The sequence below is a fragment of the Gopherus flavomarginatus genome, chromosome 7 (assembly GCF_025201925.1).
Source record: "Gopherus flavomarginatus isolate rGopFla2 chromosome 7, rGopFla2.mat.asm, whole genome shotgun sequence".
Taxonomy (NCBI): Eukaryota; Metazoa; Chordata; order Testudines; family Testudinidae; genus Gopherus; species Gopherus flavomarginatus.
Window position 1 is genome coordinate 70643427 of NC_066623.1, and position 17143 is coordinate 70660569.

Sequence of the window (17143 nt, forward strand, 5' to 3'; positions counted from 1 at the left end):
CTAATTCTTTAATCATGTTCATGTCTCTTCTCTGAACCCTCTTTACTTTATTAACTGTCGTCTTGAATTGTGGACACCATAACTGGATGCAGTATTCCAGCAGTGGTTGCTCCAGTGCAAATATAGAGGTAAAATAACCTCTCTGCTCTTACTTGAGATTCCCCTGTATGCATCCCAGGATCTTGTTCACTCTTTTGGCTGCAGCATCCCACTGGGAGCTCATGTTATGCTGATTATACACCATGACCTCAAAGTCTTTTTCAGGGTCACTGCTTCCCAATATAGATTCCCCTCATACTGTAAGTATGACCTATGTTCTTTGTTCCTATATGTACATATTTACATTTAGCTGTATTAAAGACATTGTTTGCTCAGTCCCAGTTTATCAAGTGATCCAGATCGCTCTGAATCAGCGACTTGTTTCTTCATTATTCATCTTCCCCAATTTTTGTGTCTTATGCAAACTTTATCAGTGATGATTTTATGTTTTATTTCAGATCATTGATAAAAATGTTAAATAGCGTATGACCAAGAACCTATCACTGTGGGACCCTACTAGAGAAATGCCCACTCAATGAAAATCCCCAATTTACACTTACATTTTGAGACCTATCAGTTAGCCAGCTTTTAATCTATATAATGTGTTTCATTTTAATTGTGTATCCTTTCAGTTTTTAAATAAAATGTCTTGTGGTACCAGTCAAATGACTTAAAGAAGTCTAAGTGTATGTGTCAATACTATTACCTCTATCAACCAAATTTGTAACTTCATAAAAAAAAAAATAGTTAGTTTGACAAGATCTATTTCCCAGAAACTCATGCTGATTTGCATTAATTACATTCTTCTCCTTTAATTCTTTTTGTTAGTTGAATCTTGTATCAGCTGTTCTATTATTTTGCCTGGGACTGATGTCAGGCTGACAGGCCTATAAGTACCCAGGACATTCTGTTTACTTTCTTTTAAGAAATTGGTACAATAGTTGCTTTCCTCCAGACATCTGGAAATTCTTCAGTGCTTATTGAAAATCGGTGTTAATGGTTTGATGAGCTCCTCAACATGCATCCAAGAGTTTTGAAAGAGCTGGCTATTTGGACCTGTTGATTTTAAAAAGGTCTAATTTCAGCCTTCACTTCCCCTCTAAACAAGGTTAGTTTTTTAAACACTATGCCCTTCTTCCTTGATGGTGGATGTTCAAAGGAACACATCTGTTAAGAACAAAGAGGTTATTTACACAGTCAGGTCTTTGAATTGATCTGTACTTTGGTTGAAATTCACTTGCGTAAGGGACAAGCATAAGAGCCACTGAAAATCCTAAATGGGAGTTAGGCTGGACTCTGCCTTTCCAGTGAATCAGTCTGATGAGCTGAGCCAGCATGAATGGAAACAATCAGCACCCAGTATAGGTCTGAAGGAAGTTATATCCCTTTGGGAGCAAGGTGTGAGATGGGAAGGAATTGTACTTTTCTGAGCTCCAATTATGTCTGAAGGCTCCCCCTTGAATGGTGCAGTCCTGGGAAGGAGTCACTACATGCCTCCTTTAATGAAAGGCTTTAAGCAGAAGTCTAGATCGGGGTAGGCAGCACGCGAAATGAATTTCAGTGGCACACACACTGCCTGGGTCCTGGCCTCCAGTACAGGAAGCTCTGCATTTTAATTTAATTTTAAATGAAGCTTCTTAAACATTCTAAAAATCTTTATTTACTTTACATACAGCAATAGTTTAGTTATATATTATAGACTTATAGAAAGAGACCTTACAAAAAGGTTAAAATGTATTACTGGCACGCGAAACCTTAAATTAGAGTGAATAAATGAAGACTCGACACACCACTTCTGAAAGGTTGCTGACCCCTGGTCTTAGACATATGTTGGAAAAGTAATAGGGCAAAACACACAATGTCCAGTAAGTAATTGGAATGTGTTGGGCACAATTTCTTGTGTCATTGGGTGGACGAAGAAACCAAGTAATATTTGTAGTAATATTTGACTTGATTCCAGGGAGGAATTGTTCATGAATCTGAAGGTGGATGTCAACTTGGGTGAAATAAGAGATTTAATTTTTCTAAGGAAAGGAAGGAATGAGAGCAGCAGAATAAAGACAATGGGCTTAAAAAAAAAAAAGATCAAACTTCAGCAAACTCAGAAATGGGTAGGTAGTGCCTTATGGGGTGAAAACATCTAACAGGAAAAAAGTTCAGGAGAGCTAGTAGTTCCTCAGACAATATTTAAAGGCACAAAAGCAAACTATGCTGATGTGGAGGAAGGATGGGAAGAATAGAAAGAGGCAAAAATGGTTGCATAAGGAGCTCTTTAAAGACCTGACAATCAAAAAGGAACACTATAAAAGGTTGAAACATGGTCAAATTAATGAGGATGAGTACAAAAGAATAGCTTGGCATGGAGCGATAAAATCAGAAGGCTAAGGCACGAAAAAGGCAGTAAGGAGAGGTTCTACAAACATATCAGGAACAAAAGAAACATGAAGGAAAGTATAGGTTCACTACACATCTAACCCGCTATAACACGACCCGCTATAACACGCGTTTGCATATAGCGCGGTACCAGCAGGGCTCCGGCGGCACTTTAAAGGATCCAGGGCTCTGGCTGGTGCGGGAAGGCCTGAGCGCTTTTTAAATCACCGCCGGAATCCTGCCACCGCTACCCCTGGGCTGCAGCAGCGGGGCTCCGCCAGCGATTTAAAGGGCCTTTAAATCACCCCCATGGCCGGAGCCCGGGCTCTTTAAATCACCACTGCAGCCCTGCCACCGCTACCCTGATATAACGGTGTTTCACCTGTAACGTGGTAGGGATGTTTGGCTCCCCAGGACCGTGTTATATAGGGGTAGAGATGTACTTAGAGGGGAAGGAGAGCTAATACGAGATACCAAAAAGGCTCAGGTGCTTGATGCTTATATTGCTTCAGTCTTATTTAAAAGATCAATTATGACCAGCTGCTTAAGTCAAATAATATTAACAAGGTGGAAGAAACAAGAGAAAATAGGGAAATAACAGATTAAAGAATATTTAGATGAATTATATGTATTCTAGTAATCAGGGCCTGATGAAATTCACCCTAGGCTTAAGGAACTAATTGAAATCTAAGAATCTTGAAACCATTTGAGTTATGTTTGAGAACTTATGGAAGATGAGTAAGATCCTAGAGGGCTAAGAAGGGCAAACATTCTGAGAAACAAAGGACTCAGGGAATTAGATCAGTCAATCTAACTTCAATACTTGGAAGGATACTGGAACAGTTTTATTAAAAATCAGTGTGTAAGCACCTAGAGGATAATAGGGTTATAATAATCAACATAGGGGGCGGGGGGAGATGAGGAATATGTTTATAACATTTGCAGATGATGCCACATAGGGTGAAGTTGCAAGCATTTTGGAAGACAGGATTAGAATTCAAAATGATCTTGATAAATTGGAGAAATGGTCTGAAATCAGCAACATGAAGCTCAGTAAAGACAAGTGCAAAGCACTATAGTTTGGAAGAAAAATCAAATGCACAACAAAATGGGGAATAAAGGGTTAGACAGTAGTACTGGAAGTTATAGTGGACCACAAATGGCATATGAACCAAAAATGTGATGCAGTTTTGAAAAAGGCTAATATCAGTCTGGGGTGTGTTACAGGAGTGCCATATGCAAGTTGCAGGAGATAATTGTTCTCCACTCAGCACTGGTGAGGCCTCGCCTGGAGTACTACATCCAGGTGTTGGTGCCACATTCAAAGAAAAACATGGAGAAATGAGAGTTCAGCAGAGAGCAACAATAAATAAGTGTTTGGAAAACATAAGCTATGAGGAAGCTAAAAAAACTGGGCACGTTTAGTCTTGAGGAAAGAAGACGGGGTGGGACCTGACAAGTCCTCAAATATATTAAGAGCTGTTATAAAGAAGATGGGGATCAATTGTTCTACATGTCTGCTAAAAGTAGGCCAAAGAATAATTGGTTTAATCTGCAGCAAAGGAGATTTAGTTTAAATATTGGGCAAGGGGGAACCTTTCTAACTGTAAGGCTACGTAAGTACTGGAATAGATTACCAAAACAGATTGTAGAATCCCAGTCATTAGGTTTTTAAGAACAGGTTAGACAAATATCTGTCAGGGATAATCTAGGTTTACATAGTCCTGCCTCACTGCAGGGGACTGAACTTGGAAGACCTCTTAAGGTCCCTTCCAACCCTACATATGGGGCTGGGGAGAGGTGGGGGGACTGCCACACCCCCTGGCTTGAAGTGGCTTCCATCATACAGAGGGCTTACAGTTTGATTCAATGGCTCTAAGCACTCCCACCATGAAATTTTTCCATCCTCTTGGCCCTTCATTCCTATGATTCTATGAATGTAACCTATAAATGTATTAAGCATAAAATATGGTTTCAACCTCACATTTTTCTCAACCAGTAAATTAATATATCAAAACTTATAAATCAGTTATAAGCAAAAGTTTGACTTCCCAGAAATTTGTAATGGTTATCAGGGTGTCAACTGAAGCTATTTTATTATTTCATCTTCAGAGTAAAGTAAGAAAAAACCTCAAACCATATTTACCATAATTATTATATCTTGTTAGGATTTATTTATCCTCATGCATCTTCTAAATAAGCCTGGCTTCTAATACGCTGCATTGTAAAGACAAGTGCCCGGCTTTCAGAAGTGCTGAACATCCACAATTCCCACTGAAGTAAATGGGAACTACAAGTGTTCAGTACCTATAAATCTGCAGGTACAAAGGGCTGTATTGTAATTAACCCTATAACTCATTTAAGGGGGAGCTATTTGGTTCATTCTTCCTGTTCCATCCAAGGGACTAGTGGGGAGTAATCTGTGCGCACAGAAGGGTTCTGTGTTGGCTCTGGTATATGGCTGAGTACATTTGGGGACAGAGCTGCTTTTGCCACTGCCTGTTTCTGTGTGGGATATGAAATGGCAGCCTGGTGGCAGCTTCTTTTTTCTGCTTTTGCACGCTCTCCAACAAAGAGTTTGGCTCACAATGGGACATTTTTTCCCCTCTTGCTTTGCAGCTGGGCCTGTGTTTGAGCCATAAATAAAGGCAGCTACTAAAAGGCACTGGGCTTCAATTCATCAAGGATATAACGTAACTGAAGACCTTACTCCGGAGATGAGTTTGGCATGCTGTCCGTGGTGTGTTTGAATATTTCAGTAGTCATTACAATGCTGCTCTACACTGTAAATTCATATATGAATGGCTGCCCCCCCCCAATAAATCTAAATACTGTATGTTCAAATAAATAATATAAACAATTTCCTGGTCAGCACAAGACTCATCTTAGGCAAATGATGTCAACAAATACTACAAGTCACTGCCAAAGTGCTTCATTTAGCAATTGTTATTGGGTGTTTTTCATTTTTATTTACCTTCTTTTTCTGTCTAGCAGGGTCAACACTAGGTCAGCATATAATGAGTCTATATCTGCAACTGTTGAAACCAGACACAATTATTGTAGGTCAGCTTGCCATTTTCTACATGTTTTACTGTCGCTACCAAAATACCTGGACCTGAACACAATGGTCCATTTCAAATGGAGCTCATATATTTGTTCAACTAGGGACACTGCAAGTTCTCAGGAAACTGCTTTATTTCCAGAAAGAGCTTGCTTCACTGTGAAGTGGATGCATACTTTGTATTTTGTCTAGCACTTGAGTGAAATGTTGGACAGTAACAAATATTAAAGCACAGCTTGCTCTAGAGTCTTTTATATTGTACTTTAACTGTGGCTGAAGATGCAACATTAGCTGTCCCGGTATTACAGTGACAGCATTATGTATAGGCCCTACCAAATTCACGGTCCATTCTGGTCAATTTTTTGGCCAGAGGGTTTTTAAATTGGTCAAGTTCATTATTTCAGATGTTTATATTTGAAATTTCACAGTATTGTAACGAGGGAGAGGGTGGTTTGACCAAAAATGGGATGGTGGGGGGTTGCAAAGTTGTTGGGGGGGAGGTTGTCCTAGATTGTCACCCTCACTTCTGTGCTGCCTAGGCAGCAGCCTCTGAACTTCCTGCAGTTGGAGGTGGAGGTGGGTAGGATCTCCTCCATGCTACTAGGAGTGCCCCAGCCTGGGGGCTGCTAGTCCAGGCCAGTGACAGGTTAAGGCAGGGGCCCTTGGCCAATCTTGGGGTCCACTTGAAAAATGGGTGCTCCAGCCCCAGAAGAAGCTATAGGGTGGAAGAACGGTGGGAGGTTCCCTTAGCTCTGGCTGGAGCAGAGGGAGGCCCCGAGACCAGTCTGCCCCAGCTGCAGCCACTGGGAGCAGAAGCCAGGAGCTCGGCGCCCAGAGCTGCAGTAGGAACTGCGGGGGTTGGGGCGAGAGGGGACGGAGGCCCACAGCCCAGCTCCCGGACTGCCCGTACTGCCTCTGGAGGTGGATCTGATCTCCCCACGGAGAGCAGTCATGCAGAGGAAGGACAAGTCCTATCCCTCCCCAGTGTGGCTGGACTAGCAGTTAGGACTCAGAACCCCATACTCCCAGCAGCTGAGGAGATCAGATTTCATAGGGGAGGGCTGATTTTTGGTAGGGCCCTAATTTTGTATGGTCTGGGTCAAATGGTGCAGTCCTTATTCAGCCAAAAAATCCCATGTGAGTTGAATGGGAAATTTTGGCTTGAACAAGAATTCTGGCTGGAAAAGGATTGCAGGATCTGGCCTTATGCAATTATGTGGCTGTAAGTGAAGGGAGTAAAAATAGAAATATCCCTTGAGCCACTAGAGAGCACAAATTCTTCTGATTAAAGAACAGACATTAATGGCAGAACTAAAAGAGGCCATGTGTTACTCTATCCTGACCAAACGGTGAAAGTCATATAGCAATGGCTAGCAGAAGAATTAGGTTGGAGAAATAAAGCAGGAGAAAATCAAATCAGTGTCTCCAGAATGACAGACTGAGCTTTATCAATGCAATGACACCACAGGCACTCTGGCTAACACAGTAAATAATGATAGAACTATAGTTGCTCTGCACAGGGTCCTCTCTATTCACTGCCCCTTCTCTACCACCTCCTAACAACGTGAGAAATAAGAGTTTGACAGGGAGCTCTGCTGTTGGAAAGGAGGCAGTATACTTAGGTAGGCCATAGGTGTGTAGTTCTACCTTACTGCAGGGGCTATTCCAACCCATGAGCTGAACTGTTACTAATTTCTCTGCACTTCCTTTGATGGAAGAATGAGCCATTGGAGTTGCCAAAGCATTGATACTGTGGACCCTTCCATGACCTGTCTCATCAGTCTAATGAGGGCTAGGATGGAGAGCATCTTAACAGAGCACAGGGACACAGAAGCCCCACTAGGTGCCACTCCAGCCACAACTTTTCCCTTTTATAGCCCCACAGTAGGGCTCAAGTTGTTTGGGGAGCTGTGCAGGGGGGCCAATGTACTTGAGTAACTTTCTCCCTGAGATCAGAAGTAGTGCTCTGTATTTTTTCTACTGATGTTTTTACACAAGTCTAATTTTCATAAGACTTAGAATATCTCTAGCCATCTTTTCACCCAACCCCACTACACCAACAGTGCCTTGGAGCCACCTGTTAATTAAAACCTCGCATGGGAACAACATTATCTCTTAACAAACAATATTCCACTATACCTGTTTTAGTACAATGTGCTTAAATTAGAAAATGTAATACATAGTAATAAACATCTGCTACTCACCAGGTGAAGATAAGACACAGCAATGTGGATATTAAAATAAGAACTTGGTTAAACATTGCAGACTGTGTACGTTGAATGGCTCTATGGAGATCATTCTATATTAATAGAAAAAGCAGGTTGGTTGTTTTTTTAAATAATGCATCTGCTGATTCTATACAATAGTTCCATGATATTTTGATAAGATACAATGGCCCAACCGCACTTAAAATTTGCTGAGCACAGTGGGTAGTGCAAGGAGTCAGTTGTTCCCTGATTTCCGTGACTGCATCTTTGACTACCCTGGCATAGTTTAGAGCATCCTGGAGTTTGTGCTAAATTTAATCAGCTGGCCCAAATAGTTCTGCATGACAGTCAGGAGTAACTGGAGCATAGCAGATCTTTAGACCCCTGGTGCAGAGACTACATGTGAGTGGCATAAGAGTTAGCCATGCTGGGAACTTTCCCTGTTGGAAGTCAGTGATGTGCCAGTTTCCACCAACTGATGAAACTATTGGAAAATATTTCCAAATTTGATATGAAATAGTGATACAGCAAAATGTAGAAGCATTTCCATGATTGAATAGTGAAAGTGATTAATCCCATGATAAATGTGTCCAGTGCAGTCCTCTGACCAGAAAGCAACAGGCTTGCTGAAGTCAGCAGACTCAGAAATGGATGTTTTTTAAAAAAGTTATTCTTGCCTCACTATTTTTGGTCATACTTACAATCATGTTCTCCAAAGCATGTTTGGCAAGCCAGCAATTTAAAAATACTGGAATAAATAGGTTTCTTAGTGCAGGCCAGAAAATCTGAGGAAGGGGAAATAAACACAAATACATCTTAACAGCTTTTCTGTCCAAGAAACTACATCCAATACAGTGTTTATGAAATTGTGTATTCCTGATGTAAAAACTGGTAACTATACTATTTCTTTCTGTATAATATATATGATAGGTAGTTTATGGTGTAGATAACATTTTACCATGAAAGTTTTCTCTGCTTTTACATCTAACTGGTTTATCTTGCTCATTGCACTGTTGGCTGGGTGACTTTTTTTAAATATTTTATTTTCAAGAAGAAAAATATAGTTTGCTAAATCAGCATCTCCAACAGGGCCTGCTCATCACTCATACAGGTCAATAGAGACTTCCACTCGCTTTAGTGTATGTTGGAGCAGACCCATAATCCCACCCAGGAATGGACACAGACACTTAATTCAGATACTTACTGTAATGATAAAGGGGACAGCGTTGATTATTTCCAGGAGGAAGGGTATTCGCAAAACTTGTTCCCAGATGTTTCCCTTTTTAAAACAACAAAAACATACCAAACTTCAGAAATAGACTTTCACTGAGTTGCACTGTAGAGACCGTTCACCCCAAACAATGTACATATATGCAACAATCTGAAAAGACCAAGTGCCTAATCCTGTGGTCCTCACGATGTCATTGGGAGTCTTGCCTGAGAGAGGATTGCAGGATTTGGCACTAATATTCCTCCTGGTGGGTGAGTGGGAGGCAAACAATAGATTAGGTAAATGAGAGAACACAACATCTTGCTGTTTATATATCAGGGAAGTTAAAATAGGGGCCAGCAGCAGAGGAAAATTCCATGAGAATTCCCTCACAGAGCTATCTCCAGATCATACTGTCAGGAGTCTGCTGTCCCTGTGGAATAGGCAGTGATATTTGGCCCAGTGATTCTTTCAGTATTGAAACTGTTGAACTATGGATTAAACACTGGGCCAAAGGGAGCAAGGAAGTGTGTGAATAATTCTGTGATCAGTGATCTGAGTTCTCGCCTGAGAGGCAGGAGACCCAGGATCCAGACCTCCTGCTCCAGTGACCTTTTAAAAACTTATCCACAGTGGAACAGCTTCAATAGGAGATACTAAGGGAGCTCTGACTAAGAATATCCCATAGCTCAGTGACTAAGGCTGTCTCCTGAGAGGCAGCAGACTCCAAATGAAATCTCTTTTCTCTCTTAAGTGGAGAGACAGCTTGAACTTGGGATCTCCCACATCCCAGGTGAATACACTCACTGCCGGGCTAAAGGTTAAGAGGGAGGTCCTCTTCCCCACCCTGTTTTGAGTAAGCTCACTTACAGGTGCCAAATCTAGCAGGCAAAGTCTGAACCTGTTCACTAGATTGGGCCCTGCAGCTGAGTTTGGCAGAGGAATAGCTATCTTCCCCCAGTTTGCGCCTTGCTCTAGGGCTTGGGTGTCTGGACACCTAGGGTGGGGCTGCACTGCATATGTTCAGATGCAGAAGCAAAGGTGCCTTAGCAAACTTTTATGCCAAAAAATAGGTGCAGGGTGATTTTAAGCACCTACAAGGTTTGGGGGTTGCTGAGCAGTATTTTGTGAATCCCAGTGGATTCTGGGATTTTAGGCACCCAAGTCCTCCTATGAATCCAGCTCCCACTGACTCTCGACAAAGGTAAAGTTCATGAAGCTCATACTAGTTAATGTAATACTGCAGCATTTACATTGTGGAATAGATCATGTCAATATTACAAGAATTTGAAATGCAGTAGGATAAATTTAAAATATAGACATAAATGATCTGACATTTATATCAACAAATTAATTAATCCTCACTATATCATCTGACTCAGTCACTGAACGCTAAATACAAGCTTTGTTGTGCAAAAAGGAAATCCTCTATTCTCCCCCTCGACCCCCACAACACCTTCAGCTCCAGAAGCCACTGCTGCTATAGTGCCAGAAGAATTTTATTTTGACAGATGAATGAGACTATAGTTGGATAGTTTTAAATGTTCTGCGTGGTAACTGTACACAAGTGATGGGAGGAGGAGGATTAAAGACTGTGGTTGTATTTAACTTGGGCACAATAAAAAAAACTAAATTAAATTTGAATTTCAAATTTCTAATTCATTATAAACTCACTCACCATGTGTTCCTACTGAACAAGTATCTTTGCTTATTTTACTTTCTAGAGGATTTTTCTTTATGCTTCCTAACAAAGGATGATCAGCTGCCACAGATTTCATTATATTGGTAGTGTTCATCACAAGAGAGAAAAAAGGACACAAATGTAGCAAACACAAAGGAAGTTATTTATTTGGGATTCTGACCATGCAGATCCTGCTGCTACCTGGTTCTCAGTCTTGCAGATTGTTGGAACAAAGCTTGTATCCTATCATACAGGATCTGTATTGGGTCTGGCAGACAGTGTTAAGGGGAGCTGATACTTAGAATCATAGAATATTAGGGCTGGAAGAAACCTCAGGAGGTCATCTAATCCAATCTTCTGCTCAAAGCAGGACCAACACCAATTAAATCATCCCAGCCAGGGCTTTGTCAAGCCGGGCCTCAAAAACCTCTAAGGATGGAGATTCCACCACCTCCCTAGGTAACCCATTCCAGGGCTTCACCACCCTCCTAGTGAAATAGTGTTTCATAATATCCAACCTAGACCTCCCCCACTGCAACTTGAGACCATTGTTTCTTGTTTTGTCATCTACCATCACTGAGAACAGCCTAGCTCCATCCTCTTTAGAACCCCCCTTCAGGTAGTTGAAGGCTGCTATTAAATCCCCTCTCACTCTTCTCTTCTGCAGACTAAATAACCCCAGTTCCCTCAGCCTCTCCTCATAAGTCATGTGCCCCAGCCTCCAATCATTTTAGTTGCTCTCCAATTTGTCCAAATCCCTTTTGTGGTGGGGGGACCAAAACTGGACACACTACTCCAGGTGTGGCCTCAACAGTGCTGAATAGAGGGGAATAATCACTTCCCTCAATCTGCTGGCAATGCTCTTACTTATACAGCCCAAAATGTCATTAGCCTTCTTGGCAACAAGGGCACGCTGCTGACTCATATACAGCCGCTTGTCCATGGTAACCCCTAGGTCCTTTTCTGCAGAACTGTTGCTTAGCCAGTTGGTTCCTAGCAGTTCATGGTATTCTTCCTTCCTAAGGGCAGGACTCTGCATTTGTCCTTGTTGAACCTCATCAGATTTCTTTTGGCCCAATCCTCCAATTTGTCTAGGTCACTCTGGACGCTATCCCTATCTTCCAGCGTATCTACCTCTTCCCCCCCCCCGCCCCAGCTTAGTGTCATCTGCAAACTTGCTCAGGGTGCAATTAATCCCATCATCCAGATCATTAATAAAAATGTTGAAAAAAACCAACCTCAGGACCAACCCCTGGGGCACTCTGCTTGATACCAGCTGCCAGCTAGACATCAAGTTGTTGATCTCTACCCATTGAGCCCGACAATCTAGCCAGCTTTCTATCCACCTTAGACTTGTATTATTGTGAGAGACCTGTAAAGTTAACAGGTCAAGTAGGATGGTTAGCCTCCATGCAGATCTCTGATATAAAAATAATCACTTCATTAAATGTACAACTTCTCATTATCAGATCCTATGGGACTGATTCGCCACTGACCTGTACCGTGTGGAACTCATTGCCAGGGGATGTTGTGAGGGCCAGAACTATTACTGGTTCAAAAAAGAATTGGATAACTTCATAGAGGATAGATCCATTAATAGCTATTAGCCAAGATGGTCAGGGATGCAACCCCATGCTCTGTGTGCCCGTAAGCCTCAGACTGCCAAAAGCTGGGAGCAGACAACAGGATGGATCAATTGATGATTGCTCTGGTCTGTTCATTTCCTCTGAAGCATCTGACATTGGCTGTTGGAAGAAAGGATACTGGGCCAAATGAATTGTTGGTCTGACTCAATATGGCCATTCTTACATATAATAATTTACTATACGTTTGAAGTGGATATAAATTGCTACCAAAACAGGATGGCAGAGTTTCATACCCAATTTCCAGAGAGATAAAGAACTACTTTAGGGAATTGATTCACCATTACTTTTGTGTACTCACTTAAACTGGTGCAAAGTGGGTGTAGGGATAAAATAGTTGTGTTTATATAAAATTTGCACAGGTGTAAACTACGCAAGTTCAAGGCCCTAGACAATCTGTCCCAATAACTTTAGAATGAAAAGTGGCATTGCTTTATAAACAGTATGTTGGTACCAGTTGTTTTTCACTGTGCTATTTTTTCCACCAAGAGACTTATACTTGTAATGGGCAATACCTAATCTATATAAACAGTATTAGCTGCTTTTTATCAGGTATAATATAGTAGCCAGTTTTAAGCTTATTAAAATGTTACACTCTGAAAAAACATTTCTGCCAATCCTCACTTGAGAAGTATAATAAAGAATTATTATGTGACTCTGATGGATTGACTAGTTATTAAATACCATTGACTCAGACTAAAAGCATAAAATGTTCTCATTTCACAAAAAGAGATATTTAAACTTTTAAAATAAAGCCTTTTATTTTATTTTGTGAAATATATTTTACTGTTTTATCCAAACAGCTCAAAATGCAGACTTCTTACAATTCACTGTAATAGAACATAATAAAAATTAAAGGGCAAATCATGTGAAGAAATACTAACCAAAACATTAGAAAAATATAACTAAAGATAACTAGACATTTTAAGGAAAAAACAAAGACAAATGTATAATATTTTGTACTTGCATTCATCAGCAGATCTCAAAGCATTTTTCAAAGTTCCCTAGTTTAGAGTTGGAATAGCTGAGGTGCAGATGGATATGGCCCCATATTTTCAAAACTGCCCTATATTTGTGTGTGCCTTGATTCCTGAGTGCCCAATTTCAGGTGACTGAACCTTGACTTTTTTTTTAAGTTTTCCAGAGATATTGTGCAGCAACAACTTGAGCTGATGTCAGCGTGAGTTATGGGTACTCCACATATTGAAAAATAAGACCACAGAGACATAACTATCCCCCCTCCAAAAAAAGCCACCTTTGAAAAATTGTCCCTAACCAACACAGAGAGGCAGTGGAAGAATTCGAAGTGAAACTCAAGATTTCTGACTTCCAGTCCCCTGCTCTGATTATTATGATACTAGTACATTTGAGAAACAAGAAAAGGCTGTTTAAGACAATATGCCATCCTCTACAGATTTATCAGACTTTCTGCTTTTCCATTATACCATTTAAGCCAAGACACAAATGTAGGCCTCTCTTGCCTTTACATTTACTTTCTTCAATTTCCTCTTGCAATAATTTTAGTTACAGATTTTCAAAGGTATTTAGGCATTGCTCTGTTCAGCATTGCTTGGCCGAAGGAGCAGATTTTCAAAAGGTATTTAGATAATTAAACAAAGATGCCTAGTGGGATTTTCAATAGTACCAAAGGCCCAGATCCAAAGGTATTTAAGCTCCTAACTTCTTTGAAGTAAAAGCAAGTTAGGAGCCTAAATGCCTTTGTGTATCTGGGCCAAGGTGCCTATTTACAGCCTTTCATCCCAAAGGTTCCTTAAGCACTTTGGACGTACGTAAATCATAGAATCGTAGGACTGGAAAGGACCTAGAGGTCCTCTAATTTAGTATCCTGCACTCGCAGTAGGACTAAATATTATCTAGATCATCCCTGACCATGTTTGTCTAATCTGCTTTTAAAAATCTCCAATGATGGAGATTCCACAACCTCCCTGGGCAACTTATTCCAGTGCTTAAGCACTCTGACAATTAGGAAGGTTTTCCTAATATCCAACTTAAACTGCCCTTGCTGCAATTTAAGTCCATTGCTTCTTGTCCTATCCTCAGAGGCTATGGAGAATAACTTTTCGCCCTCCTCCTTGTAATAAAGTTTATCACTCCACCCACTAATGAAATGCAGCCACAGCTGGAATGAAATTTTTTTGTTTGGTTTGCTTTTACTGTTAACTGCAAGCCTGTCTAATGGCTTAGGGCAGGAAATAAAGAAGAATGCACTATCCAAATGAAAGGATATGAACATTTAAATTAGCAGAGTGCAATTGTCCAAATTAGAATGCAACACCTAACACTCGCATTCTTCTGAAAAGTGCTGTTTGATTTGCAATGAAGTAAAAGCAATCAAGGCCATGGTTTTCATTTTCAACAACATAGTGCTCCTTTCCAACAACACAGTGCTTCCTAATAGGAAGGAACAATCAGTTTCACACATACAGAATGGGAAGACACTGTCTAGGAAGGAGTATGGCAGAAAGAGATCTAGGGGTCATAGTAGACCACAAGCTTAATATGAGTCAACAGTGTGATACTGTTGCAAAAAAAGCAAACGTGATTCTGGGATGCATTAACAGGTGTGTTGTAAACAAGACACGAGAAGTCATTCTTCCGCTTTACTCTGCGCTGGTTAGGCCTCAACTGGAGTATTGTGTCCAGTTCTGGGCACCGCATTTCAAGAAAGATGTGGAGAAATTGGAGAGGGTCCAGAGAAGAGCAACAAGAATGATTAAAGGTCTTGAGAACATGACCTATGAAGGAAGGCTGAAAGAATTGGGTTTATTTAGTTCGGAAAAGAGAAGACTGAGAGGGGACATGATAGCAGTTTTCAGGTATCTAAAAGGGTGTCATCAGGAGGAGGGAGAAAACTTGTTCACTTTAGCCTCTAAGGATAGAACAAGAAGCAATGGGCTTAAACTGCAGCAAGGGAGATTTAGGTTGGACATTAGGAAAAAGTTCCTAACTGTCAGGGTAGTTAAACACTAGAATAAATTGCCTAGGGAGGTTGTGGAATCTCCATCTCTGGAGATATTTAAGAGTAGGTTAGATAAATGTCTATCAGGGATGATCTAGACAGTATTTGGTCCTGCCATGAGGGCAGGGGACTGGACTCGATGACCTCTCGAGGTCCCTTCCAGTCCTGGAGTCTATGAGTCTAATGCCACTCCAGCATCAGAGGGAATTGCTGAATCAACACCATTTCCTGAATGACCTTGGCATCTGTTGGGAGATGTAGATAGCACATCTTCAGAAAAAAAGATGACATGAATTTGTCCCCAGGTTGTTGCCCTCTTTGGCAAATCTATATTCTAGTCATTACAAATCTATACAATGCTACTTGTTGGATCCTCAGCTGGTGTAAATTGAACTAGCATCACTAAATTTGACAGAGGGGGGCCGACTTACATTAGCTGAGAATCTGGATGGCTATTTCTTCCTTCACCTTTTTGGTACCAGTCCTCTTCGGCTTTTCTTAAGTAAACATCGAGCTGATTAAAATCCCACTGAAGTTAATGAAAAGACTGCCATTGACTTCATGGGCTTTGATTCAGGCCCATTGTAAACTTCATAAATCATGAATGAGTCATGCACTTCAGTGTAATTATAAGTAACATTTTTCTTGACCAATTAGTCACAGGTAATTTAAGACAATCATTTTTATCTTTCCATCAACCTGTAAGTAGTAAACTGACTTACAAAGGGATCTCATCTCTGGTCAATGAGGATATGTAAACTCCCCTTAGCATTAAGAGAAATGTATCAAATGGAGAATTGATTCCAAAGAATAAAACCAATTGGCCTTACCTTGTAGCTCAGATAACCCAGCAGCATTGTTTCAAACAGACTTATCAAAGCCACTGAAACCTAACATGATGATATATAAATATATGTTAATGCAAAGTTAGTAATGTAATTAATTAAAGCAAAAATGACCTGAAGAATTAAACTGAAAGATTAAAGATAATCAACACTAGTTCACCTGTGGTGAAGAAATCCTCTCAAACCATCTTTAACCACTAAAGCTTAGTTCTAATCTTAAAACTTCTTACCACAGTATATGCTGAATAAAGCCCTGTTCTTGTCAAACAATCCATTAGTATTTACCCCCTTCACTTGTCTTAAGTCCTATTGTCTGCTAGGCGCTGCCCTCAAAATCTCCTCCATGAATATTGTTTCAGAAGGTCTCCAGAATGGTCTCTCCATGGATTTTTAGGGAAGGCCAAATAAAAGCAGCCAGTTTCTGTGCCATGCTGCAATTGGCAGGCTTTTGGCAACTTCCAGGATTTGTTCCATTTTGAGATGACAAAGCATAAGGATTGTGTTTAAAAAAATAAGGCAAATGGTGGGAGGAAGTCATGACCTTTTTCAAACATTACACTGAAGTGTTGTTTTTCTTAGTGTGTGTGGGGTCATAAATATTAACCCCTCCCCCCCCCAAAAAAGTCTTAAAACACAGCAAAAGAGAAATGGTAAATTTCATTGTTTTAAATCAGTGTGTGTTGAATTAATGGACATATAAAAGGTCAGTGACCTGTCTTAAATTAGTAAAATCTATTTGGTTTACACATTGCATATATACTGCACAATGTCTTTTAAAACTAATCACAAAATCAGCTTAAATGTGTGCCTATATTAAATTAAAACATTTACTATTTATACATTTGTATTACTTACTCTGGAGTCTGGAATCAAATTAGTCTCTATTCCTAATTTAAAATTAATGCTCACTACTAATGAAAGCTCAACATCCTGTACTACTTGCACTTGAAATTACATGATCAAGATTCAAAATAGATGATGTGAATTAGAAAATATATTTTAAAAAAATCACCAAAACATTTCACAATGTTAGCATTGCTCCAGATAAAGTGAAGTTGTTGTCTTGCATAAAAGTGGAATTTAGCTTGTTACTATATAACATTT

General features: G+C 40.3%; 1 protein-coding gene across 8 annotated transcripts in view; it reads right to left on the reverse strand.

The window, feature by feature from the left end:
- The window catches only part of KCNT2 (potassium sodium-activated channel subfamily T member 2), a 282967-nt gene that overhangs the window by 181958 nt on the left and 83866 nt on the right, over nucleotides 1-17143 (reverse strand). For all 8 annotated transcript variants that reach the window (XM_050961381.1, XM_050961380.1, XM_050961379.1 and 5 more), the window contains exons 6-9: nucleotides 16025-16084; nucleotides 8885-8959; nucleotides 8382-8465; nucleotides 7678-7772 (exon numbers count right to left, since the gene is read on the reverse strand). In XM_050961381.1, coding sequence (XP_050817338.1) covers nucleotides 7678-7772; nucleotides 8382-8465; nucleotides 8885-8959; nucleotides 16025-16084 — 314 coding nt within the window. The remainder of the gene's footprint in view (nucleotides 1-7677; nucleotides 7773-8381; nucleotides 8466-8884; nucleotides 8960-16024; nucleotides 16085-17143) is intronic.